General features: G+C 39.5%; 2 protein-coding genes across 8 annotated transcripts in view; one reads left to right on the plus strand and one right to left on the minus strand.

Annotated features, from left to right (window-relative positions):
- LOC116728485 (glutamate receptor-interacting protein 2-like) overlaps positions 1–4130 on the plus strand; it is a 37420-nt gene extending 33290 nt beyond the window's left edge. For all 5 annotated transcript variants that reach the window (XM_032576639.1, XM_032576656.1, XM_032576647.1 and 2 more), the window contains exons 23-24: positions 33–179; positions 920–4130. In XM_032576639.1, the coding sequence (XP_032432530.1) occupies positions 33–179; positions 920–1117 (345 nt within the window). In that variant the 3' untranslated portion in view covers positions 1118–4130. The remainder of the gene's footprint in view (positions 1–32; positions 180–919) is intronic.
- A 278-nt stretch (positions 4131–4408) lies between these two features.
- Positions 4409–25733, minus strand: slc6a6b (solute carrier family 6 member 6b). 3 transcript variants are annotated; one of them, XM_032576695.1, is made up of 14 exons: positions 25517–25733; positions 23778–24007; positions 23545–23679; positions 21099–21333; positions 20454–20586; positions 19743–19877; positions 17759–17862; positions 17493–17617; positions 15486–15598; positions 14365–14502; positions 13122–13224; positions 11715–11815; positions 11434–11604; positions 4409–5968 (listed from the first exon to the last, which is right to left on the minus strand). In XM_032576695.1, exons 1-14 carry the CDS (start codon positions 25525–25527, stop codon positions 5813–5815), a joined length of 1890 nt encoding a protein of 629 aa, XP_032432586.1. In that variant the 5' UTR covers positions 25528–25733; the 3' UTR covers positions 4409–5812. The 3 variants fall into 3 exon arrangements, with proteins under 3 accessions (XP_032432586.1, XP_032432595.1, XP_032432601.1); XM_032576704.1 differs by lacking the exon at positions 25517–25733 and adding an exon at positions 25019–25145; XM_032576710.1 differs by lacking the exon at positions 19743–19877 and having other exon boundaries at positions 25517–25732.
- Positions 25734–27041: the final 1308 nt, after the last annotated feature.

Below are 27041 nucleotides of genomic sequence, written 5' to 3' on the forward strand. Positions count from 1 at the left end.
TGTGTGCAACTGCAATTGTTTCTTGTTTGCAGGTTTCTCTAAGGAAGGATCCTGAGAGCCATGACTTTGGTTTCAGTGTATCAGATGGGCTCCTGGAAAAAGGAGTTTATGTCAACATGATTAGGCCAGACGGCCCAGCTGAAGAAGCTGGTCTGAAACCTTATGACCGGATACTTCAGGTACTGTTTCTCTTTGAACAGGTTAAAACTGTATGAGGGGGGAAAAAAGCTGAAATAACTTGTAAGCTCATTAGAATAATCGGCATGCTCTGGCGACATTAAATCATGTTGCTTTTAAAAGTAAATGCTGCCCTTTTAAAATACCATGCTTTAGCAAGACCTGAGATTTTGATAATTTCACCTCATGAACGTTCATGGAGTCCATACAGCTTGAGTGGGAAAAAAAAACAAAAACACACAAGGAAAAAAACACCAAAAACTGCTACAACCTGATTGCATGAGTGGGTACATTTTAAACTACTGAGATACAGTTTCACTCTCTTTCAGCATTCTGTCAGCATGGCACATATTAACTCGGCACTATTTACTGTTTGTATTTCCATCCACATCGTCAACAAGCCCTGTCAAACCGAAAGCAGAGGTTCTCAATTCTGATCTTTAGGGATCATTGCCCCACATCTTTTATGTTGTTTGCTTCTGCCACAAACCTTCTAAGTGTTTTACATATATATCTTTAAATACATAATCAAATTGACAACAAACTGAAAAAAATCAAACTCCTGATGTGAAACTGTTTTTTGCACTCTGAAAATGTACTACTATAGTTTAAAAAGATTTGAGGACTGCTCTGAGCTTTTAACCCCAAAGAAACAAGTAGCAAGAAAAACTTCACTTCAGGTTTAATTAATGGGTTAAACAAATGCAAAGTTGAATGTTAATTGGTGGTTGTGGTCTTCCAGGTGAACCGTGTGAGGACCAGGGACTTGGACTGTTGTCTCACTGTGCCTCTAATTATGGAGGCCGGAGACTGCCTGGATCTGGTCATTAGCAGGAATCCACTGGCAGGCGTTTACACGGAGCTGCCCAACAACTGTGACGACCCCTCAAGCTCGCTTCTCTGCTTCGCCAACTACAGGACCAACAGCATTGCCCTGTGAACACGGGGATGAAAGTGGAACACGGCAGCGCTGGGACCTCACACATGCAACACACGTGGTTCAGTTTGTCACATTGTAGCTCTCTGATGGACCTTTACGCTCGTGTTCTGCACACAGGAACAACCACACTCTGCCTCAGAGCATCTCTCTCTCACTCAACATTACACGACTGTTGCTTTTGGTCACTGCTGTGTTCAGATAATTTAGTTCTTCGGAGACTGAGGCTTCAGAACAGAGTCCCCTATCACTCCCTCCCTCCTACACCCCCCGTCACCCCTCCTCGCCAGAGGCGCAGCCACATGGAGGGTTATATAACAGAAGAGTCATTGCTTCTGACGGGGGCCAGGACGTCAACGCACATGTCTTCACTCTGCAGGATCGCATAATGTGCACACTCACAGCTAAAGATCTAATATATTTTAATGTTCCTGTTGCCACTGGTTTTATTTTCCACAAGGAATGCATTGGTTTATGTGCATGGAAAGCACTAACATAGAGACACCAGGTGTTGGTGAGATCAAGGAACATTGCACTTATTTGAGTTATTTCAGCCATGAGTTGGCTCACTGCCTTGGTTTCTGGCCTCTGCCCAGCACTGGCTGCCCTAAAAAGCGGATGAGCCCTCGAATAGTCCTGAGCACTCCCTGATACCTGCCAACGACTTTATATTTTAATGCCACAAAATCACTTGAGGTCAATCGAACCTGTTTATGACACTTGAATTATGATTATGCTCTGAATCGTTCCAGAGAGATGTTTGTGTGCACAAATGATTTCTTTTAATGTCCACTTTTTTTTTTTCCTTCAATATTTGCTTCTGTCACATTTACAAAGATGTGGGTCATGTTCATTTTGCACATGTTCAGACACTGTTTCTTCATGTTTACTTTTGTTTTTTTGGGTTTTTTTAAGGGTTCAAATTCAATTTTCACAACTTTTCTGCACAATCTGCTCTTTTTAACACAAAGCTCTAAGGATGCAAGCTGTATGCAAATCCTTAACATTTTCTATGTTCTTACAGGGAACTTTGTGACAGTGCACTTTTTTAGTTTAAAAGTAGGATGTGGTAATTCATTCTTTTCGTAATAAAACGAACGCACTGATCTGAAAGATTATGTTAAGTCATGTGGTGGCTGGTGTGAATATGATGTTAGTGTCCCATTTGTAGCAGCCTCAGAGGCAAATTTATAGTTGGGTCAGCTTGTTTCAGACTTCTCCTGAAATTTCATTCAATGTCAAGGCCCATTTTAAAGGTCTTCTCTTAGTATTGCAACTTTTTTGTAAACTGTAAAATGCATTACGGTGTGCAGTGTTCTTTTTTTTCTTTTTAGTAAAGGCCTGTAATGTTTCGGGATCTTTGTGCAAGCTAACCTGAATGTGTTTCTGTACTTTTAGTTTTTTAATTCCAAATCTTCTGTGAATTTGTATGTTTTGGTCTAAATGACCACTAATATTTATTGGATTTTAATTTAGCAAGCAGTCCAGCTTTTTTTATTGTAATAAAGTTGTAAAACTATAAGTGTCCAACTTTTAGAAAGTGTTTTCTGTAGCCCAATTATTCTGCAAAGCTGAAACAAATCAGTTTTTCTTCCTTTTTAGCCAAAAATGAATGTAATGATCTTTGTTCATGATTCAGTTATGTTTATATGGAAACAGTTTTACAAGAAATATCCTTCAGTTGGCCAATTACTAGACAACTGTATTGGCTTTATAACAAATGTAACCCAGTTAAAACCAAATGCATAATATATCATAATCACTGTTGGATTCAGATGAAATTGTAATCATCCAGTCATAAGTCTGTTAATTTAATACCAGTTACCAAATCCTTATTTCACTTGTATATTTCAGCCACATATCTCAGATTAAGTAATGAATATACACTTGAATCTAAAATGACTAGTTCATAGTTTTTACAACTGTGAATTTAGTTGTATAGGTGGTGAACTTTAAATATAAAAGCTTTAAATTTGTTCTTGTACTGGTGTTATGGGGCAAGATGAAGCATGCAGGACGACTCCAATACATTATGATTAATGTTCACAGTAAATTTGAATGAACAGGAGTGATTCATTTGCCTAGCACCACAACTCTTCAAAGTATCTTTCAGGAGACTGAAGGGAAAAAAAAGTAAAAACAAAGACAACAAATACACTGAAGGAATTTAGGATTTAATTATCGCACACAAAACAAATGCAAATTTCATACAAACAGTTATGGCATAATGGAAGTGAACTAAGAAAATCTTTAACCCTCATAGTAAAACTGCTACTAGTAAACTGTTAAATGAGACAAAAAGGTTTCTGCACAGCTCAGGTATTTGGGGATTTGAATCAGACCCGAAGAGTGTAGAAACTAAAGACTGTCTTATCGCTTTTTCTTGTCATAGAAACACTAAGCAGGTTTATGTTGAGAACAGATGTCTAAATGCAGTGACACTGTTGTAACATGACCCATTAATCTAGTGGTGGTTAGGACTCTGGTAGCAGTATTTGGATGAGCAGCAGCTTCTGGAAGGAATTTTTTTTACATTTTTTTTTATTTGCAGAAACCATTTGAGACACAATAATATAATTTAATAATAATGAAGGTGAACACACCATAAACCTTTCTGTGTCTTTTGATGGGAACCCTGTGCTCTGGTGGTGTTTTTGATATTAGTATACTGATGTATTGTCTGAGATGGATTCAGAAACATATGCTACTTGTTTGTTCACCCTCATTAATGCCATTTAGTACTGATATCGAGATCTTGTTTTAAAGTAGAAAAGGGAGAAGCAAACCTCTTTCCTTTTCTGCTTTAAAACAGGGACAAGTCTGACTTACCAGCTTCTTAAAATTATGGATACACATTTTGACTGTAATTGACTGTAGCTATGTAATAATACTAAAAAAAAATACAGTTGTGTTAGTTTGTGTATAGGAAGAAATGTTGCAATATTTGATCATCAGAACTAGGGTGAGCATGTATAGATGTTGAATAAAAGTGGTCCAAAGCTGGAGCTTTGAAGAACCCCACATGTGATCTTTGTTTACTCAGATTTAAAACAGTCTTGGTTTATCAAGTAGAATCAGAACAAATTTAAGAGAATAATCAACAACCTCATCCCCTTTTACAGTCTATCAATCAGAACATCATGGCCAACTGTATTTCTGAACTCCAGAAATACCAACACAGAAGTTTTAGACGCTGTAGTCTGCTTGAGATGACCAATTGTAGCTCTATAAGTAACAATGTCTACTTTTCAAACAATATGTAATACGGAGTAAAGAAAACTGCACACAAACAAGCCAAGGAAAATATGTTTATTTTATTTATATATACATGATGCAATATGCATCTTGAAGGGGATAACTTTGAGACAAAAAGAAATGCTTTGGTACATCAGAGTTTCCAAGTAGCAAAAGCAGCAAGATAATCCAGTGGCTCTTGCACACGTTTGAGGAAAACAATTTTTCTTAAGCTTTGTATCCAGTTGCATCAGCCAATCAGTCATAATTATCATGTATTTTCAATGGGCAAAGGACGCAATTTATATGTCATTGTCGCACATTGAAGAGGTGCAGTAAATATTCTAGATAGTCTATCCTGGAGAAACACATTTCAGTAGATTCTGTGATGATGTTCAGGTGATGCACAGTGAAAAATTGTCAGAAAAAGGCATATGTGAATTTTTAACAGTTTCAATTCTAAAACGCAAACACAGTTTAGCATTGCAGGCTACAGTCTAGATGTCCTGTAGAGCAAACCTGCTACTGAAATCAGCAAAATGGAGATAACTGTCAGGTATTTCAGGATAAAAGTAACATGACAAATCGACGTCTTCACAGAGCCCGCTAATAATTTTAAAAATCTGAGTATTTGAGATAGTCCTACTCCATCCTGTCATTATTTTTAGCGGGCAGAAAACTAGATGCTCTGTGTCAAAGTTAATATCAAAAAGTTAAAAGCTAAAAACATTTCCTCTTAAATAAGAGCAAATTCTACATTAAAGGTGATACGACATAAAGTGCAAAGAGAGGTTTCAATAAATGCACTGGGGCTGACTAAGTAGTCACAGAGGCAGGATACACATACTCTAAAAACGCCTCTTCACTTTTCCTTTCTCAACTCTTTTTCTCTTTCTTTTAAAAAATATTTGACTTTTTTTTTTAGGCTGGATCTTTGTTTGGTCTAGCCAAGGCCTTGTTTATCATGTAACTGAAGGAGTTTATGTCCCATATTGTCTCTATTGTGATCTGAACAAATGAAGTCTGAGAGCATTTCATATAAGAAATCACAATCACGTGAATAATTTAGATATTTTCAGTCATTTTTCATCTAATTGCCCACTTTGTTACTTGAATTCATGAGTAGTGAGTTATAGTATTTCCTGTGCCTTCTTCGAATTCCTCATCTCCTCGGAATCAACAGAAAAGTAGTAAACATTGAACAGGTTCTATTTAAAAATACTGCTTTAACTGAGATCAGTGCGAACTACAGCAACAACATTTGTAACATCAACAATGTCAGTAGAGTAAAAAAAAATTACAAGAGAAAAATAATTATAACAATAAAATATATCTCTTAATAGAAATCAAACCATGGTATCTCTAAAACGAATATATTGGACAATGTAAACCTACCCTTATCAAAGTTAGCAAAATATAATAACACAATAAGCACATCAATCTTATTCCTCTCACAGAGAGCGCTCACATCATTGTTTCTACAATGGTGTGGGTGGGCTTGATCAAGCCATTGTTCCCGTTCGGGTCCAGAGGCTGTGTCAGCTCGCTGCTCTTCAAATTGTACTCTTTCGGGCGAGAGCTCACGCCTGACTTTGCCGGGGCCGCCACTGCCTTGATCCTCTGGGAGAGGGAAGGAAACGAGACATTAGGCTAATGATCATCAGAAACAAGGGCTCCTTCAAGGCACAAAAAGACAGCTACTGAATTTGAGACGTCAAACGTTTTTGGAAATTAAAGACTTCTTAGTACAACACTGATCAAGACATTTTAATTTTACCCAGACAACGATGGATATGTCTAAAAAGGTCTGTTTGAGATGAACATCTAACAACAGAATGTGACTTCAGGCCTATAAATATTTGACTGATTCTCTTCCAAAACCAAAGAGCCAGAGATGCAAAACATGTTGGTTAAAACACTTTAAAATGATATGCGTAGCTATGATTGATTAGCTATTGAAGCCAATCAATCAGTCTAGAACATAATATATTTAAATTTTTTATTTAGAATGTTTATTTATTTATGTTTGTTATTTGATTAAAGTTTATTTAGAATGTTTCAAAAAACAGAAAACACAATCATTTGTTCCCTAAGATATAACTCAATTTTTTTTTTCCAGTTTGGTCACTTAATTCTGAAAAGTGTGTGAAAATAGGTCTGTTTTTAGTTGGTAGTGATTCTCAACTCTTTCTTTCAGTCATCACAATATATAAAAGAAGTCTTAGTATTTTACTTTTTTATTTTATTTGTTTGATTTTGCTTTTTGAACATTTTGGGGTTTGGGATTACTTTGGGATTCTGCCACTTACAGCCTTCCATATTTGACTCTCTGTTTAGCTTTTAGCTTTGTTAGAACTTTTTTCTGTCTTGTTTCAAACTCTTTGTGTTAATTTCTCTGATTATTAGTCATTTCTCCACCTTCCTTTGTTCAGGTCATGTACCCAACTGCACTACATGCTACTAATTAGTTGAACCTGATTCTCTTGTCACTCAATCACCTTCCCAGCAGTTAAAAGCCAGTAAGTTTTGGTGCCTCGCTTTGCAAGATCCTTCCATTTCCTCTCCATGCCTTTTTTAAAAACTCTGCTGTCCATGATTCCTTGTTGCCTGACTTTTATTTTCCTTCTGTGTCTAAATTGTGTACCAGTACATTTTGGATTTGTTTTGTTGCCCATTTAACATTGTTTAAGCCTATATTAGACCATCATTTTCTTGTCTGTTTGGATTCCAGTTCAAACATTTTATACCCAGATTCTGAAATGGGCTTTCCTTCCACTAAGCTTTCTATTAGTTTTCCACTGAGTTGAGGAAACTTTTGAATTTTGGAATCTGTTCAAAACCACTACAGATGACATGTTGCTGTTCTTTGCAGATACTGTATAGGAGTTGTTTGGAAATTATTCAAGCAGACTAATGAGTGACAGCTAATCTGACAGACTCTTGTCCTATAATATCTCTCACAAAAAAGCAAATGGTTAATATCTGTTAATATAGAGTTGCATTCTATGGATGTTAATATATCACTGTGAACAGTAATTAACAGTTTTAAATGATTGAAATCAGCTAAACTGTGGAGTGTCCAACTGATTAGCTGTTAGCCTTTTACCACCCTGGAGAATTTTCCACTTTCTACTTCTAGGTGACATCTTTCTGCATAAATTAAGAGAAATTTCAGTGCTCATAACTTCACAAGAAAAGAAAAAAATATATATATATATATATATACATATATATATGTATATATATATATATGCATAACATGCCGGCTCAGACGTCGCCCGGCCAAACAAGGTCTGCGTCAGGTGTTGGGGAACCAGAGCACCTTGATGACAAATGGGCTACTGGAACAAGACGGAAATGGGCGAGAGATGAAAATGTGGATCTGTTGGAATGCTACTACTCAAGTAACCCTAATCAGAGAGGTTACATGCAAAGACTGGTGAAGGAATGGTTACTTCGACATCCCCAGTCAACACTAAGCGCTAAACAACTAGTAGCTCAGTGTTCCAACATCCGCAAACGGCAACTGCTATCACAACTTGAGATTGACGAGATACAACACAAATGCTACGGCAAAAAGGAGGAACCTGGATGTCAGAACTGTGGGGACTTAACTACAAGTCCCCACCCAGTCAGGGGATACACGGCCCCATTGAGCGAATCAGAGCTGAACGAGACGGCTGCTGACCTGAGAGAGAAAATCATGACCCGAATGACAACCAGACCTCCTCGGCGCCAATTACAACGGCTGAGTGAAGTACCATCAGAGATCATTGAGAATGTGAATGCAGCATTGAGAACAATCCCTACCAACACCATAACAGAAACCAATGAGCTGATCTACAACTCAGCATCAGTGATCCTTGAGACACTTGGCTATAAGAGCAGCCATGAGACCCAATACCCACCATGGAAAAGACGGTTAGAGGCTAAAATCAAGGTATCAAGGAGGGAAGTGAGCCAACTGTCAGAGCTCCACAAGGGTACAATGAAAAGACCAGTACCCAGAAAGTACAGGCAGATGCCCATACCTGAAGCACTCGAAACTGCCAAACAGAGGCTCCAAGCCTTGGCCAGCCGCCTAAAGAGATACACAAGGGAGAATGAATCCAGAAGGATTAACCGGCTCTTCTCCACTCAACCAGCTAAGGTGTACTCTCAATGGCAGGGTAATAACAACAGAGTAGACCCACCAAGGCTGGAGACTGAACAATACTGGAAAGGCATATGGGAAAGGGAGGCGTCCCACAACAGCAATGCACAGTGGTTGATCTCTCTACGAGAGGACCATAATAACCTCCTCCCTGAGCAAGCCTTGGTAACCATCACTGTGACAGATGTCCAAGAAAGAGTCTCAGGTATGAAAAACTGGACAGCACCAGGGCCTGACATGATCCATGCCTACTGGCTAAAGAAACTCACTGCCCTCCATGAGCGACTGGCAGACCAAATGAACCAGCTGCTACAAAGTGGGACTCACCCTGAATGGTTAACTGAAGGGCGGACAATCCTAATCCAGAAGGATCCATCAAAGGGTCCAGTCCCACCCAACTACCGACCAATAACCTGCCTCTCCACAACATGGAAGCTCATGTCAGGCATCATAGCGGCCAAGATAAGCAAACACATGGATAAATACATGAGCACGGCACAGAAAGGTATCGGTGTAAATAGCAGAGGAGCCAAACACCAACTCCTCGTAGACCGCACAGTTGCCCGAGACTGCAAAACCCGACACACCAACCTGTGCAGGGCTTGGATTGATTACAAGAAAGCCTATGACTCAATGCCGCATACTTGGATCATTGAATGCTTAGAGATGTATAACATCAACAGGACTCTGAGAGCCTTCATTGCAAACTCGATGAAGCTGTGGAAAACCACCCTTGAAGCCAACTGCAAACCACTTGCACAAGTGTCCATCAAATGTGGCATATACCAAGGAGATGCTCTGTCCCCGCTACTGTTCTGCATAGGCCTGAACCCCCTCAGCCAAATTATCAACAAGACTGGCTACGGATACCGACTCAAAAATGGGGCCAACATCAGCCACCTTCTCTACATGGATGACATCAAGCTGTATGCCAAGAGTGAGCGAGACATCGACTCACTGATCCACACCACCAGGATCTACAGCACGGACATTGGGATGTCATTCGGACTAGAGAAGTGTGGTCGGCTGATCACAAAGAGGGGGAAGGTCATCCGCACAGAAGGGGTCTCACTCCCAGAAGGAACAATAGCAGACATAGAGGACAGTTACAAGTACCTAGGTATACCACAAGCAAATGGCAACCTCGATGAGGTCACAAGGAAAGGAGCCACAGCTAAATACCTCCAACGAATAAGGCAAGTCCTGAGAAGCCAGCTCAATGGCAAGAACAAAATCCGCGCAATAAACAGCTATGCCCTGCCAGTAATCAGATACCCTGCTGGAATAATTAGCTGGCCAAAGGAGGAGATAAAAGCCACTGATATTAAGACTAGAAAACTACTAACAATGCATGGAGGATTCCATCCCAAATCCAGCACCCTGAGACTGTACACGAGCCGCAAGGAAGGAGGCAGAGGACTAGTGAGTGTGAGAACCACAGTCCAGGACGAAACAACTAAGATCCATAAATACATCAGGGACAAAGCCCCAACAGACAATGTGCTCAGTGAATATCTCAGACAACAGGGAACGGAGGTTGAGGTGCCAGAGATACCATCATGGCAGGACAAGCCCCTACATGGGATGTACCACCAGCAAATAACCCAAGTGGCTGATATCAGTAAATCCTACCAATGGCTGGAAAAAGCTGGACTCAAGGACAGCACAGAGGCCCTCATCCTGGCCGCCCAGGAACAGGCCCTAAACACCAGAGCAATAGAGGCCCAGATATACCACACCAGACAAGACCCAAGGTGTAGGTTGTGCAAGGAGGCCCCTGAGACAGTCCAGCACATAACAGCAGGGTGCAAGATACTGGCAGGGAAAGCGTACATGGAACGACATAACCAAGTTACAGGCATAGTGTACAGAAACATCTGTGCAGAATATGGACTGGAAACCCCGAGATCAAAGTGGGAAACACCCCCAAAGGTGGCGGAGAATGCCAGAGCTAAGATCCTGTGGGACTTCCAGATCCAGACAGACAAAATGGTAATGGCGAACCAACCAGACATTGTCGTAGTGGATAAACAACAGAGGAAAGCCGTTGTGATAGATGTAGCAATACCAAGCGACTACAACATCAGGAAAAAGGAGCACGAGAAACTAGAGAAATACCAGGGCCTCAGGGAGGAACTGGAGAGGGCCTGGAAGGTGAAGACCACAGTGGTGCCTGTGGTCATCGGGGCCCTCGGGGCAGTCACCCCCAAACTGGACCAATGGCTACAACAGATCCCAGGAACAACATCAGACATCTCAGTCCAGAAATGTGCAGTCCTTGGCACAGCCAAGATACTGCGCAGAACCCTCAAGCTCCCAGGCCTCTGGTAGAGGACCCGAGCTCAGAGGATAAGAACCACCCGCGGTGGGTGAGAAGGGAATTTTTTTTTTTTTTTTTATATATATATATATATTTCCTTTAATATGTTGTCAGAAGAAAAATATCAAGACAGCATGTGTTGAGGTCAGGACCTGCAATAAGTGGATCTTAAAATAAAGTGAATCAATATTCTATGATTGGGCAGAAGAATCTCCATGGAAAGCCTGAAGTCTGCTAGTGACCAAAATTAAACAGACCAATGTTTTTTCAGCGGCAACATCTGTAATGTTGTGAAAGGATAACGGCAAATTGCTACATAGCATATAAACTGCCTGTTCAGGCCTGTTTATCGCCTGTTGACTCATGCTGACTGGCTACTCATAATGTAGGTTAAACGTTTCAAAATTCATCATGGAAATTTCCAGTTAGGAATCAAAACATTGCTTTATATTCTAATTATTACTATAAAATGTGCTGGGGCCAATGTTTAGAAACTGAAAATATTTTAAAATAAACTTAACAGAAGCTACAGTGATTGTCTTATGAGAAATTTAAAATGACAGATTTTACCCTATTTCTTTAAAGTGTCGCTTAGAAACTCAATCAGCTCACCTCTATGAGAGGTCCCTCTGACTGCAAGATCTTGATGACCATCACCATTGGGATGCAGATCATAGAGGCCAAAGCCAAACACCAGCCCAGGCCAATGGCCCACTCGGGATACTCATACACCTTGTTGTAGGTCAGTGGTTTGTACTTTACAAGGGAGAAAACAAAGCAACCCTAAAAGAAAAAAAACAAAAACATGCTGCCTTAAGCAAAAGCTCTGTAGCCTGTCAACATCTGTAGATGAATCCATATGGTTCTAATAAAGTAATATTTGTCTGTCTCACCATGCAGAGGACAGGAGTGATGATGGTCCAGCTCCATTTCATCCACGGGTTTGGTCTGTAGCCAATCATGTCTTCGACTGCATCGTAGAAATTATCAGCTCCTAAAAGGTGCAAAGAAAATGTAATAAGCCATGAACATGCTGTATGTTTCTGCTAAATAACAAAACAGCATCTGACATTTCTGTGCATTGTTTCTGATCACAAAGTGACCTTCATATCCGCATGCAGCGATTAGCACATTTATGGACCCTTATCTCTGCTGTTTACTATAAACTGCAGCATAAGTTTTCCACTAGGTCATGTTTTAATATGTAGGCTACAAACAGTCACTTGTCTCAGGAGGTTATCAGTTATCTTCGCTGGGTGAACTTATAATGAAGTGATGAAGTCACCTGGAATGAACTTACTGTTATTTACCAGTGAGCTAAATGTGCTTGGTTGTGTTTAAATTTTGTTTGGTAAAATTGTTATTTTTTTCATTTGTTAATTTTATTACATTTGTGTATCTTTGCATAAGACTTACTATTAAATATCATCAAATAAATAACTCTAAATTTCATAATTGTATCCATTTTGTTAGACAAAGCAAAAAAGGTTGACGTTATTATAATGTCCAGTAAGTGAACAAATACACCAAAACACAACAGTTACTTCAAAAGCATTTAGGTTAATAAAACATAGCATATTTTGTAAGTTAATAAAACATAGAGCACATTGCCAGTTAGGCTGATTCTTATAACTGAGGAGCATCTGAACCATAAATTAATCAGTTGTTCCTTTCTTTATAACTATTTGTTTGGCTCGTTGTTTATTCAATATAAATAGTCTTTTTTGTTTGTAAAAGTAAAGATTAAAGCAACTTATCTTTGAATAGTAGACATGTTAAGATGTGAATTGAAATGTGATTGGTGAAGTTGGAATTTGAGTGTTCAACCTCGGAAGTTGGAAGCAGATAACTTTGAAAAAAAGAACCATAATCTTTCCTCCAATGTTACTGGAAATTTATTTAGTTTGGCATTTGTTTGTTTAATTTGGCATTAGAAATTCTTTATATTTAAATCCCAATGGACATTTTTGTATTTTGATATTTCATGCATTTTTTGGATATCATACAAAAGTTTTTTGTTATCATGTTCTTTGATTTATTTAATGATTTTTCTATACCTAGTACAGAGCTTAGTGACAATGTTTGTGAAATTTTGTTTTTGTTAACAGAGAGGAAACTCTGAGGTGCTAGCTCCAGCCTCTTTATTCTCATTTCCCCAGTCCTGCAGTTAATCTTATTTATTGCAGACATGTAAAACTCCCTCAACCTTTGTTAGCCATTATGGAGCTCCTTCCGGGATTCTTATCCAACTCCTGTAAATCATTACATTAAATGATGCTGATACAGTCACTTCCACTTACCATAAACCCAGGCTACAGCAATGCATTCAAAAAATGCAACCCACAAAAGGCACACACCACTGGCTGCGTAGTAGTCAAAGAGCTGAAACACATACATGCCACCCTGGAACAGACAAAAAGCAGCTTTAATTACCTCTTTGATATATGTAACGGGGCAAAAAGTCGCACAGATAAAAAGGGATGTAAAACCATATTGAGAGAGAAGGGAAGAGGTGGTGTTGAAAGTAGGACATGGGCACTTTGGCACCTAATCAATAGAGGGAGAGTTCAACAGGTGCTGGGATGTCATTGAAGCCCGTAAACCAGTAAGGGGAAAACTGCCCTCCAAATTTTTCCATTCACCCATGAAGTTTGTGAATCATCAACATAGCAGGAGGCCATATTTGGCTGCAACGATGCAGTGAATAAGCAACGATTGAGATACACATATTCTGTACATGACAAGTTACTAAAATGAGGAACCTGAAGTTCAAGTCCGATCATAAGGCTGAAATAAAGATTGTCTCATCTGGTCTGCCAGTAGAAATACAATTTACTGTAATGTTACATTTCTGTATGAATCAAAAAGTGTGCCTTTTATTTTGTCTTAATTACTTAACTACGATTTATTTATTATACACTCCTTCACTTTAAAAATCTTTACAAAATAATCTTCTCATAATAAATGTAAAATCTTTCTTGCAAAGTCTATCCAGTAAACATGTTCTATTTTACATAAAATACAACACAGTGAGCGAGGGTCGTAAGTGAAAGACAATTTCATGTCTGAATGAACAGAGCAGGAACTGCTTTTATTCTGATAAGCTGAAACAAACTGATAAGTTTTTTGTGGCAACACAAGTATCTTAGCAGTGAGGGAGTAAGATGTCAGGTATAAATTAAGTTTTTGTTCTGAAATGACCCTAAGTCATTTTTTACCTTGTTCAGTGTTCTGTGTGGTCAATATTATCATGCTACAGCAAACTTAAACAGATTTTTTCAGGAAATCAATAACAGACCACAGTCTGCTTATGTCACTGAAAAATACACTGCAACTTTCCTCTACTCCTGATTACAAGAGTAAAATATTTGTGAACAAGACTCACTGCGAGTCTAAGTAAGACTTGAAAACTCAGCATGAATCTGAGTTTTGAGACCGTTCACCACAAGCTTAAGTCAAGTCTGAAGTTTTGGATTTTAGGATCACAATGCCGTTCAACTCCAAGTCTGAAACTCGGGTCACAGTCTTTGGGATGACACTTACTTTCGTTACCATTGCAAGTCCAAGGAGATAGCTTATGAGACACATCCCTGCGATGAAGATTTCTCTGCGGTAACCTTTTCTAAGAACGGATGGATAGAGATCCACGATGGATGTGATCTGTCCTTCCACTTCAACAAACTGTTGGGACAAAGACTGCTATGAGGTTTTCAGTAAACACACAGATTAGAGGAACAAAGCTGTTGTTGTTGAGCTGTAATGACAGTTTAAACAAACTCCCCCCTGCAAACATGGTTTGCTACAAGCATGTCAGCAGATAAGAACAATGGATCAGTGTCTCAGACCACTTGACTGCTGACATTTCTGCTCCAATGAGTTCCAAACTACTTATTATCTAAACAAAAATTCCCAGAGGGTCTTGATGCACAGAAAAGCATTATTTCGGTGTAAATACAAAACCTTGTTTGCAGCAGTGGCATTAAAACACAATACGTAGCATTCAGAACTGCAAATCTGAATGACATCCACCCACAGACAGTCACACACAAACACACACTGGCCCCAATTCTCCTATGAAAATAGCTGCACTTGCATGAGCATTTACATGTACTCAAATTTAGAGCGTCGGTCTGATCTCGCTCTTGGCTGACCATGTGTGGGACTGACTTAGTACAGGGGTAGAATTGCACTTGGAGGCAGGAAATGTGATACAGCTTGAGAAGCCCTCGGGCATGCATTTGTGTTTTGTCAACTTGGATTATCTTGTCCTAATCAAGGCTCTGTCTTTGCATCAAATGTGGAAGATTCAGATGCTTGCCTGCTTGCCATTGGGAGAAGCTTTACAAACAATATGCCTGGTGGAAAAGGTTTGTCAACTGGGCATATATATTCAGTTTTTATGCGATCACATCAGCGCTTTAAAGCTGTTTTAATCCTTCCACGGTGAAGTTAAGCAGGGCAGTAAAGTGCATTTGTTGGAGGATCAGATATCTGAAACCTTAGCATGTTAGATATGAATCAGAGAAACACTGTATGCGATTTACACTTCGGTCCAGGATGAAACAAACTACAGGACCTCAGAGGGGCAGGCATTAAACTCTGGGCATCAAACCAGTTAACATCATTATCCTGCTTACTGTCTCAATGATTGTAAACACTCTGACCTGGCTATCGAGGCCCAGCAGCAGCAGCATGATGAAGAACAGGATGGCCCACAGGGTTGGCAGTGGCATCATGGACACAGCCTTAGGGTAGGCAATGAAGGCCAAGCCAGGACCTGGAAGGAGAACAGAGTGGGGGCGGGGAGAAGGGGGCAAAGGACAGGATTAACACTTCTATCTGATTACAGGCTGGACTAATTAAATGATGACATTTCTCTCTGGAAATATGCATTTTCTTTGACCAAAAGCATAAAAAATATGGCCTCCTTCTAGAAGTACTATTAATCAATAATTAAGAAAAAATTATATGCAAAATAAGACTGTGCTTGCAGGGGCTCTTCATGTTAAAGTGTCCCCGACATGTTAATGTACATTAGCAACACAAGTCAGTTTTGTGTTTTATTTCTTACATTCTGCATAATTTTCAACACTGATATTATGCAACAAGTATCTAATGCATGCTTATTTTTAACCTCTTCTCATTATCTAGCACATAAGACATTTATGACTTTCTATGCAACATTCTATGAGTCATGGTCTTTCCTTCAGGGTGACTTCACTGCTATTCAGTCTGAACATTAGTTCACCTTTATTGCATTTAACATTTGTCCTTTTTTATGCTGCATGCTGGTACTTACTGTGAGCAATGGGAATGAGAAGAATCTGATAAGGCACAACTTAAATATACCACTTCCACAGCATATTGTATTTAAACCATCAGATACAGAGTCAGCAATTGAACCTCATTTGAACAGACAAGCAAAAAGCACATATGTTTGCTTTCATCAATAATTTTGTTCATGTGCTTTGATGTGTAGATTACAATGAAATCACAAAATTATTATATCATGTCACTGGCAAAATTTGGTTGAATCTCAAAGCCAGTGTATTTATACGTAAACAACATCAAGCATACTTTAGCACATCACCTTTACATCTCATGTACTGTGCCTTGCAAAAGTACGTAGACAACTTGAATTCTTCACATTTTGTCTCGTTACCATCACAAACTTCAAAGTATTTTATTGGTAATTAATGTACAAATTAAATTGGAAGGATGCATGTTTTGTCATGAAAATGTGAGAAGTGTCAATACTTTGTGGAACTTTAAGTTTTGCACGTATTGAAACTGAAACTTTGTGAAATAGCTCAAGATCAATCAGATTGCAGGAAGAGCATCAGTGAGCATCAATTTGAGACTGTACTGCGTTGATTCCACCGGATTGTATTTAGGTGTATCGCACTAAAATGTACATAATAATGATGCAGGCCGCTCTTCAAGTTTGTAAAAATTTTAAAAACCATCTATCCTTTTCCTTTCACTTCACAGTTAAGCTCTATTTTGTGTTGGTCTGTCACAGAAAATACCAATAAAACATGTAAACATTCATTGTTGTAAAGCCACAAATTGTGAAAAAGTTCAAACTGTTTGGACGGTTTTGCGAGGCACTGTAGAAAATACAGGAAGACAGCAACAGATCCAGTGGCATCCACCTCAGTAGATCCAAAGCACAGCGAAAGAAATAGGTTTACGTAGCAGTGCTGCTGGTCCACAATATCAACCTCAGGATGCAAGTTCCCATGAACAGCCAGATTCATTCAGTACAGAGCCAATCTTCTTAGCAGTGTCCACTGGTCAGAAGGATATGGAGTTACTAAACTGCACAAGCAGGATTATTGTGGGACAAGCTGATGATGGCGGTCCTTATTGCAGAAGTTCATTGTGTAGCTTAAACACACAGCAATTGACCAATGCGATGTTGTTTGTCCTCAGTAAACGGGGGACAAGCCATTTTATCTTTGAGCGTTTTATTCAAGGAGTGTGCAATTGCCGATACCTGTACTTTCTAGCGTCATTGTGTCCGAAACTGTGACAAAACACTACGGATGACTCTCTCTTTTTCTCTCTTTTAAATTCGTCAAAGAATTTTACATTTCCAATTGTCTAATTGTTTTGCTTTCGGCAGCAGTGCCCACCATCACTGCTGCCATCACACTGGACCCTCGTACCTGACTCTGCCACATCGGCAATGTCCACCCCTTGCTCTTGTGCCATGAAGCCCAGGACGGAAAATATTGCGAAGCCAGACACAAAACTGGTACCGCTGTTGAGGCCTCCCAGCAGCAAACAGTCCCTATGTCACACATATGTCATGGAGGTTGTTAATGAACACAGGTGGAACCGAAGTTCCCATTTTCTTTTCACGCAACCGACTCTGACAGAGCGTCGCTGTCACTATTACAGTCCTGCTCCTCCCAGCAGAAACCCAGCTCACCTGTAGCAGTTGTATCTGTACTTGTTGTAGCTTCCCAGGGACGTCATGGCACCCAGGCATATGGCGTAGGAGAAAAAGATCTGGGTTCCCGCATCAATCCACACCTGATGGGACAGAAGAGATGTACGTTATTAATGCGATGGGAGAGTATAATGAAGTTCTCTTGTTTATCGAGATATGATTCCTCTAGAAGATTTTAATATAGACTTGTGTGCCACGCTCTGCTCCTAAGCAGCCAATTTGGTGATTTTAAAATGCTTTTTAATAGTATCTGTTGTCTTTTTCAGAGTAAAATGTTCTATTCAGAGAAGATCTTAATTTGTCGGTGAAAATCTTAGCCATAATAAACTTAGTCTAGTGCAATTGTCAATCTGCATCAATCATTTGTGCTTCTTGAATTGCAGTTGGAGGTCACACAAAATCATTTCAAACTCCACAAATGGCCCATCGCACACTGGATACCTATGCCTCAGAGTCAGAATTGCGATTTTAGGAGTATTGTTGTTATATTTCAAGCCAGTATAATCAACAAAATGATGATGGATCTCCTGTGTCCGGTATTTAATAGATTTATTTTTTCTGTATCTTAAAAAAAACAACAACTTTCTGATACTGTTCTCCTACAGTATAAAGTTTATCAAACCTTACACTTTTACTTTTTGTCCTCCACTTTGGTCATTTTTAAACACGCTTGGCACAAAATAGGCAGTTGTGATTAAGTACCAGGCTTACATAAAATAGCACAGATCAAAGAAAACTTGATGAGCTTTAGAAAGCCTTGGAACTACTGATAAATGTTATTTCAAAATGATCATAAGAGATTCTGGCTCCTTTAATGGATAATCCAAAGAAAATATTTTAGCACAGTACTGTTTGTTATTCTGTTACTTTCACTTCCTGCTTTTTTCCAGCTGGTTTTCTTATACTTGTTTACGCCTTATCAAACATTTTTGTTCTACTAAGAATTTGCCCCTGCATTGTTTCTTTTCTATGCTGTTTTGTCAGAAAGATGGGTGCTGAAAACCTGTAACACATTTTGAACATTGGTTTGTTTGGACTTTGTTTGAAGTCTTTGCTTGTTTGTGTGTTTCTTTTCATAAGTTTCATAATAGCAGTGTAGTCAGCTGTGCCTATGTCTATGTCTATTGTGACTGCTGACAGCTAATTAAGTAGTGCATGTGCGCTGCTCTTGTTAATGCCGCCATGGGCACTGGCACTTCCCTGAATATTAAATTTCCGAGATCCAATCCACAAAAAAAAAAAAAAAAAAAAAAAAAAAAGACAGAATTTCAACATAGAAAGTGGTTGCACCCTCGCCAGCCTCTAGTTCAGATTGAATACAGCTGCTGTGCATAAAACACTGATCACTGCAGGAGTAAACTGTTTACATAATCAGCACCAACTCTACTCGGGTATGATGTCATCCAATATCAGAACTTCAAAGAGGAATCAAACGGTGCATTAAACCAAGAAATGCACCAATAGATTGTCCAGAAATCAAAATCTTCCCTTAAATAACTCTCTTCCCTTGATTAGCTATCAGAATAATTAGTTTTCATTTTTTAAATACAAAAAAACTGAAAACTTCCTCCATATTGGTTGATACACACCGACTTACAACATGCAATGTGATGCACTTTTTGAGTTTAATGAAAATCAAATGGAGCTTAGAGTTTTGATAAATAAATATATATATTTTTTATTTTCTATTTTTTCCTTAATTTGTCATTGTCCTTGGAAAAATAAGCTGCTGATCAAATCTGAATTGGTAGATTAGCCCTAAGAAAAGATATGCGTACCTCTGAGGACAAGTCAGACTAGAACATGTCTGATAATTTTGTTGCAATATATTTCTATTTGTTTCCAGTTTTTCTGCTAGGATGTAAGAGGGACTGTGAAAAAAAAGTGTAAAATGATGTACAAATGTAAAAAAGGTTGCATTAATATCCATCTCTGATTATAATGGGATGTGTTTGGAACCTGCCTCTGGATCCTGGAGACGAGTCAGGTCTGGGTAAAGATAAAACTTTATGCCCTCAGCTGCTCCAGGTAGGGTCACTCCACGCACGAGCAGGATGATTAGCATCACAAACGGGAAAGTTGCTGTGACGTACACCACCTGCACAGGACAGAGACATTTTTTGCTGAAAAGTCTCTCCAAAAGACAGTCTGGTAAACAATTTTTAGCAAACAGGGGCATAGACCATTCAAATATCTCATTTCAAGTTCCCTGATCAACTGTTTTACCTCTTTCTTTTTTTTTTTTTACCTATGCCTCTGTGCCCTGTAATTAGTTCATATGAAACTCTACACTTCCTCAACTGGTGTTTTGTTAAACAATTTTATGGCTGTGCAATCTATTAGAGGATTTAGAGGTGCAAACAGCTCTTAAGTTAATCATTTTCTTCCTTTCCGCCATAAATGTATTTCTTTCATCCAGACAATAAAAAAACTGGACAAATCAGTAACACACATCTGTTTACACTGCAGCCTGACTGATGAAGAAGTAGCTTTCAGGACCACCTAAGCTTTGGTGTCTGATTATCTGATTGATCTTGTTCCCCAGCATGTGGTCTTTTTCCTTTTTCTAAGCAACAGTGTTTTCTTGCTGGCAAGGGTACAAAAAACAAAGACCAAACAGCATCCAGGCAACACACTAACTACAGGATGTGCATCCACTTGCTTCAGCACTTACTTTCCCAGTGGACTTGACCCCTTTCCAGATACAGAAGAAGCAGATAACCCACACTGCCAGGAGACACAGGGCTAAGTCCCACTTTAGGGGCCCAATGTCCTCAATGCCAGTGGAGAGACTGAGGACGTTGCGTCTGTAGAGGAAACAAGGGTGCAGGACAGGTTAGCAGCAATGCAGGAGATGTGACACAGCAGGTGTTATTTTTAATAAACACTCAAGTATGTAGGTTAGAGTTAGAGGGATATCACGAGAAGCTAATTAAAAGTAGAGGAAAGGATTTGAAACAGGCGCATGCCCTGGCCTTCCTGTGTTGTTCAGCAGCTCTAGCATAGGAAACAACGGAGTGTAAAAGCCTTTGAAGCTGAAGCTCCTATCATATTTAGAGGTGTGAGAAAGGAAATACAAAATCATATTTCATGGTGGGAATTTAGTGTAACTTGTTGCAGCTTGTAGCTTCATTATGACAATATATGGCTGAAAACTGACAACATTGCAGAACTATGTTGTGCAAGAAATGAGCCTGGTCAAACATGTTTACGCAACAAAGATACAGAGGCAGTGTTACTTCAGTTTATTCACGTGCATGTGCATGTGTGAGTGCGTGTGTGCCTGCGCAAGCTGGCCACTCTGTCAGTGAATACTCACTCCCAGAACTCGGTGACTGGGGAAGTAAAGTTAGTAATATTGGCCGCCAGCCAGAGGGTCTTGTTCTTGCGGATCGTGTCCTCCACACAGTGTTCTGTGTTCCACGGCTGCTTGCATTTCGCCCAAGGAAGCTCGGGCTGAAAGCACTGAAAGAGGTAGTAGAGTCCCCAGGCCAAGATCACGATGTAGTAGATGTTCAGAAGAGAGACGATCACGATAGAAGCGTAGCCGATACCTGCAGGATTTTCAAAGAAGCATTTCCTTATTAAAAAAAATCTGCTGGAAAAAATGTCACAGGATAAATCTGTGTTTTAAAGCAGCTTTTTTAGTACTTTGATATTGGCATTGAAAATGTGAAAAGTGTGAAATAAATATAGATACAGTTACTTCAGGCCATATTTCAGCGAAGATAGGAAATAATAACTTTGGTCACAAACTTCTAATGAGATAAACAACTTCAGGTTTCTCACCATGAACCATTGACAGACTATCATTTATCATGTGCTTTGTTGGCCATAAAATAAAGCAAATACTTAGAAAAAGGAGCATCATTCTCTAAGAAGGAGCTGTCCTTTCCAAGAAGTTACCTGCATGTCTTTTTTTTAATCTAAAGCCAACTTCACAACTTCTGGAATGTTGCTGGAGAGCATTTATTTATAATGCTGATCCAAAGACTGAACACTTCTCTAAACAACGATCTGTGATATCAAGAGTTTGAACTCCAGCAGCTGGCTGTAATAGCTGACTAAAAACAGAGGTAAATGTCCTCAGCTTGAATAGATTTTCAACTGTAGAGTCCTTGGTGTATTTCTGTTATTTTTAGATGACTTTGCTTCAAACCTGAACACTGAACTCCCCAACCAACACCCCACCCTGTCTGTACTCATCCACCACTCTGGAGTATTTTTAAACTTATCTTCTCCGTCACCCCCACACCCACCTCGTCATTCCCGCATACCGATTGCAAACTGATGAATAAGTCTGTGCCTTGGCAGGTGTGCCTGCACTTGACTTTGTGTAGAGGAGCTGTGGGGAAAATCCTGGATTCCCTGTGTGCTATGAACAATAAAAACAGGAAACATCTGATTGCTTGCTTCAGTCTTTCTGCATCCGTAAGACACAGTGCTGTGAAGTTGTTTTTTTTTTGTCTTTTTATGCAATGTCTCTCATGTGGACATGACTAACTGTGTCACACCAGCTAATGGGGCGTGGTGTGCTACTGCTTCTCTACAGCTGTCCCTCAAAGTTAAAAGGGGCCCCATAAATGCAGCAAGAGGACAAACAGTGTGCACAAGGCACATGCCTGTGTGAAATTCTCACAGTGTGACATCCGTTTTAAAAGTACTACAATATACCATTTTGTGTTTGTGATCTTTGTAGTGAAACTCAAGTAAAACAATCTGACAGTGACTGCTTAATTAGTTGGGTTATCTTCTCATGTACAGTACAGACCAAAAGTTTGGGCACAACTGTGTGTCCAAACTTTTGGTCTGTACTGTAGCTGACCTACATTCAACTGCTTAACAGGCAGGTTGCTGTTAGTTAGTGAAAAGTCATTTTAAAACAGTGTTCCTTCAATTTTCACCCCTTGAAATCAAAGTCTTCTTTCAGCCAGCTGACTCAACAGCAGGTGGGAGAGGGGCTGCTGGATAAAATTGCCCTTTTCTGACATTAAATGAAGTTTAAACCTTAGAAGCAATGTGAAACCATTACCTTTAAAATATTTGATTTACTTCGACACAACTAACAACCACTTCAGAAAAGGGCTGCAACAAATTATTATTTTGTTATTATTAATATTATTGTTTTTAGTAATTGATTATTCTATTCATTACTTGACGAATAATTTGATTAATAATTTCAGCTGCGTTTCAGAATATGCAGTATTTATGATTTCCCATAATTGTCTCTACTCACTGAAACTCCATTGAATTCTTGTTTTTTTGGTTATTTAGGATTGATCAGTCTCTCTTTGTCCTTATCTAACCCGGCTGTCCATCTCTCCACCTTAATTTCACAACCAGACAGAAAACACTGTCGTCTTGTGTCTGTTTAACACAAACACAAAGGATTGCTCAAGGATGCAAAGAGAAACAAGGCAAACTGAGCCCAGCACTGCAAAGAAGTGTTGCGATTCATTTTGCTCACAGTTCATTTCTAAGGTAACTATAAACAAGATGCTTCATGTTCAACGAACTGAATTTAATCTATGCTTTGAACATTAATATGGACCAGCATGAGAAAAAGGATGAAGAATGAGCGCAAGATGAGATTATCCACATGTTATATTGTGGCCCCAAGTCAGGTAAAAGGTTGAAACTATATGGATAATGGATGTTCTGAACCAATTTTTTGAATACACGTCAGATAGCCAGCTAAAGGGACATATGCACATGACTGAGTTTTCTGTAGGTGTGGATGTGTTTGTTTGTGTATTTGGACCAACCAGTAAAGATGGGGCAGAGCTTGGCCCAGCAGGTTATCCCCCCCTCAGAGGTGTACTGACCGAGCGCCACCTCCAAGAAAAACACAGGCAGCCCACCTCCGAAAAGGAAGATGAAGTAGGGGATGAGGAATGCACCTTGGAAAAAAACAGGGGAATAATGTCAAAGTAAGCCATCTACTTCACTACTTACAATACAAATTGCACTATAAAGTGCAATTTGTATCTGAACCTACCTCCACCATTTTTATAACAAAGATAAGGAAATCGCCACACGTTTCCTAATCCAACAAAGCCTCCGGCCACTGACAGGACAAAGTCGAGCTTACTGGCCCACTTCTCCCTCTGAGGAACCTTTCCTTCTGCCTCATCCTCAGGTCGGGTGCCTGGGCTCTTCCCGGGTGAAGGTTTGAGGGTGTCCTTATGGAAATCCTTTAGGCATTGGAGCTTCTCTTTTGATGCCATGCTGGGGAAAACAAAAGGAGAACATGCTAGACAAGGAGTCAATGAAAGGAGACTCAGAGGTGAGAGGGATAACAGCAGACAGGAAGCTGCATTAACACAGATAATACTGTTCCCTGAATGCCTTGCAGCATGCTGTGTGAGCACATGAGATGCAGAGCAATGCTGGTAATCTCTCTAATCTGAGAAACCAATGTATGAAGGTCATTCATTTGGAACATTGGGAAGTTTGAGAAAGAACAAAAGTGAATCAGCAGAGTATTATTTGGCCATCCCTCATAAATAACACCATCTCTCAGTGAAACTGATCCAAAATATTTTCTAGACCATTATTTAAGGTATTCAAGTCATGATACTGTGAATGAGGGGGAAATAGACAAGCTTTTAGTACCTGGCCTGAACAGGAGGGAAAAATATCTCCTGCTCGCAATGACTTAGGCCAATTTTAAGCTGTAAAATATTCCTCCCACATCCCCAAAGCAGTGATTGCTTTCAGAAAGCTACTACAGCTTAAGTTCACCTTAGTGTTTACACTTTATACCGCCTTTCCAAGAAAGAAGAGCTTCGTTATTCCTGACTAGGGTGTCGGATTTCCCCACATGATCCTGACGAGGGAAAGAAACCTCAACAAGAAAAGTCAAGACTGAAAATAACCAAAGTTCTCAGCTCGATTAAGGAGTAAAAAAGGGATGCAAAGGTTATATTTGAGGTTTCTTTAGAGAAAAACAAAGCAAGGGAGACTTCCTTCTCTTTTGTCACAAATACAGAAGTCAGCAGAGCAACACTAAGAGCTTCCTCTTAACTCAATGTTTACCACCAAATGAATGTCAACTCCGGAAACTCAGACAAAGGAGCACATTCAGAAAAGAAAAGCAAACAAGGAGATGATCCAACCATAAACTAATGATAACTTGAAACTGCATTTCTACAAATAGCACAAAAAGTAATCATTCAGGCAAAAAGCAATTATCCCCCTCTCATGAATGGACACTTTGACCAGAAAGCCAGCACTCACATTCCCACTGGGATCCCTGTGCCTCCTTGGTTAATTGGCACTGCGTTGGGCTCCGTGTCCCGTCATTTTCAGGGATTTCTCCCTTTTTGTTGTGCATGACAAGTCAACTCGAACCGCTTTGCATTCTCAAACCTGCTTACGTAACTGGATCAGTTCTTGCACAGACTCTGTTTCTCATCCTGTTTGCTTTCCTCCTTATCCCTTTCTCTCCATTTCCACTCGCCTGCTCAGTGTGTACGCCTCCACCTGCCTGCTTGCCATTTGGAAGCTGTCAGAGAAGACTTGGTACAGGCCATCTCTGTGACTCAACTCAGATTTGATTCAGAAGCTGATTTTTTTTTTTTTGACTGTACCAACAGAAAAACATTATAAAGACAAACTAAGCATTTAGAAAGCAGCATCAAAAATATAATTGAACTGCTTTTAATTTAGGCTATTTTTAACTTAAACAAATAGGAAAATGAGCACATGCAAACTCAATAAAAATGAAAAACTTACATTTCCTTCATGGCTGCGACTATGTATAGTGATCCTCTCTCTCAGCTGTCACCATTCCTCTGTACTGAATGCCTTTATGCACACACGGGTCACAAGAAGTGGAGCTGACAGCACAGCCCGCCCCTTGGCTAAAGACAATTAAATCCAAAGTAGAGATTGGATGCAGCCGTAGTGTGACAGTCAACCCAGGTACCAACGTAGGAGACTGTAAATTTCCACTACTCTCTACCCTCAAACATATACACACACCCATACACACAGTGCAGAGTGGTGGTGTGGAGGCTGGGTGAGTGAATGTCTCACAAACAGACACACACACACTTCTTATTCATGTTGAAGACAGAGGACATTTCAGAGGAGAAGAAGGGCCGAGCTGCTCCTTTACTGTGGGTGGGCTTTGATTTATGATCTGCTGTAAAAAAAAAAAAAAAAAAAAGGATGCCCTGAGAGTTTGGGTCTTTCCTGCACATTCTAACAAACAGAAACAGAAACACTAAACTTTCATATTAAACCCTTCCTTTACGAGGCACAGTTATAGCAATGCCAGTTTTTTTTCTTCTTTATCCGTGCTCTCGCAACATGTGTTATCTAGGAAATATAAACAAAGACTGTATCAACTTATAACAAAACCTAATACGGTAATGTGTCCTCTCTGTTTGTCCGTGGTTACTGCTCAGAGAGTTCACAATGACTGGCTACAGTTTGCTGGCATGTAGCAGTCAGTTAACAACTGAAAGATTCCTCTGCAGGCAAGGTTAAGCAGGCGGCAAAAAATCAGCAGAAATTAAAGCTTAAACACCTCTAAAACAGTATGTGCCCAAGTCATTGTGATACATTTTAGTGGAAAAGTGTTTGCCGCCTTTGAGCTTTTCCGTTTTTTTCTCTTTAGTGCTTTAGATGATCAAGCAAGATGAAAATCAGAAAACACGAGTAAACACAAGATGTGGTTTTCAAATTATGATTTGACTATTTAGCAACAACAAGAACAAAACACTTGTTTAAACATAATTTCTTTGTGATTTAGTAGATTGTTTTGGAAAGCTCAGGAAAAGTCAATCCAGGCCTGAATGTTTTCAAACTTGCAGCAGTGAAATTCCTGTTAAGCAGAACTTGTCTTACACCATGAAATAGGATGAAGATCTTAAGATGTAACACATCATGTGAGGAGCTATAAGAAATCCAAGGACAGATGAAAAAAAAAAATAGTCCTTGACATTTATCAATCTGGAGAGGGTTACAAGGCCATTTTTAAGGCAGTGAACCACAGCGACAGACATTATCTACAAACGAAGTAAACTTGGCACAGAACTGCTTCCACCAAGGTTTATGGGACTATTGCTTCTCCATACAGAACCAGGTTGGTCTGAATACATTTATTCCTTTAACAAATTAAATCATTTCGAAACATTAAAATTCTAATTCTTCTCAAAGACTCAAGCTTCATAGGTTGGATGCTGGGGACTATTTGTTACACACCTCCAGCTGAAAAAAATCCAACAAGCCTTGAGGGGTTTACCTGCTGGGG

Source organism: Xiphophorus hellerii, chromosome 1 (genome assembly GCF_003331165.1).
Source record: "Xiphophorus hellerii strain 12219 chromosome 1, Xiphophorus_hellerii-4.1, whole genome shotgun sequence".
NCBI classification, from domain to species: domain Eukaryota; kingdom Metazoa; phylum Chordata; class Actinopteri; order Cyprinodontiformes; family Poeciliidae; genus Xiphophorus; species Xiphophorus hellerii.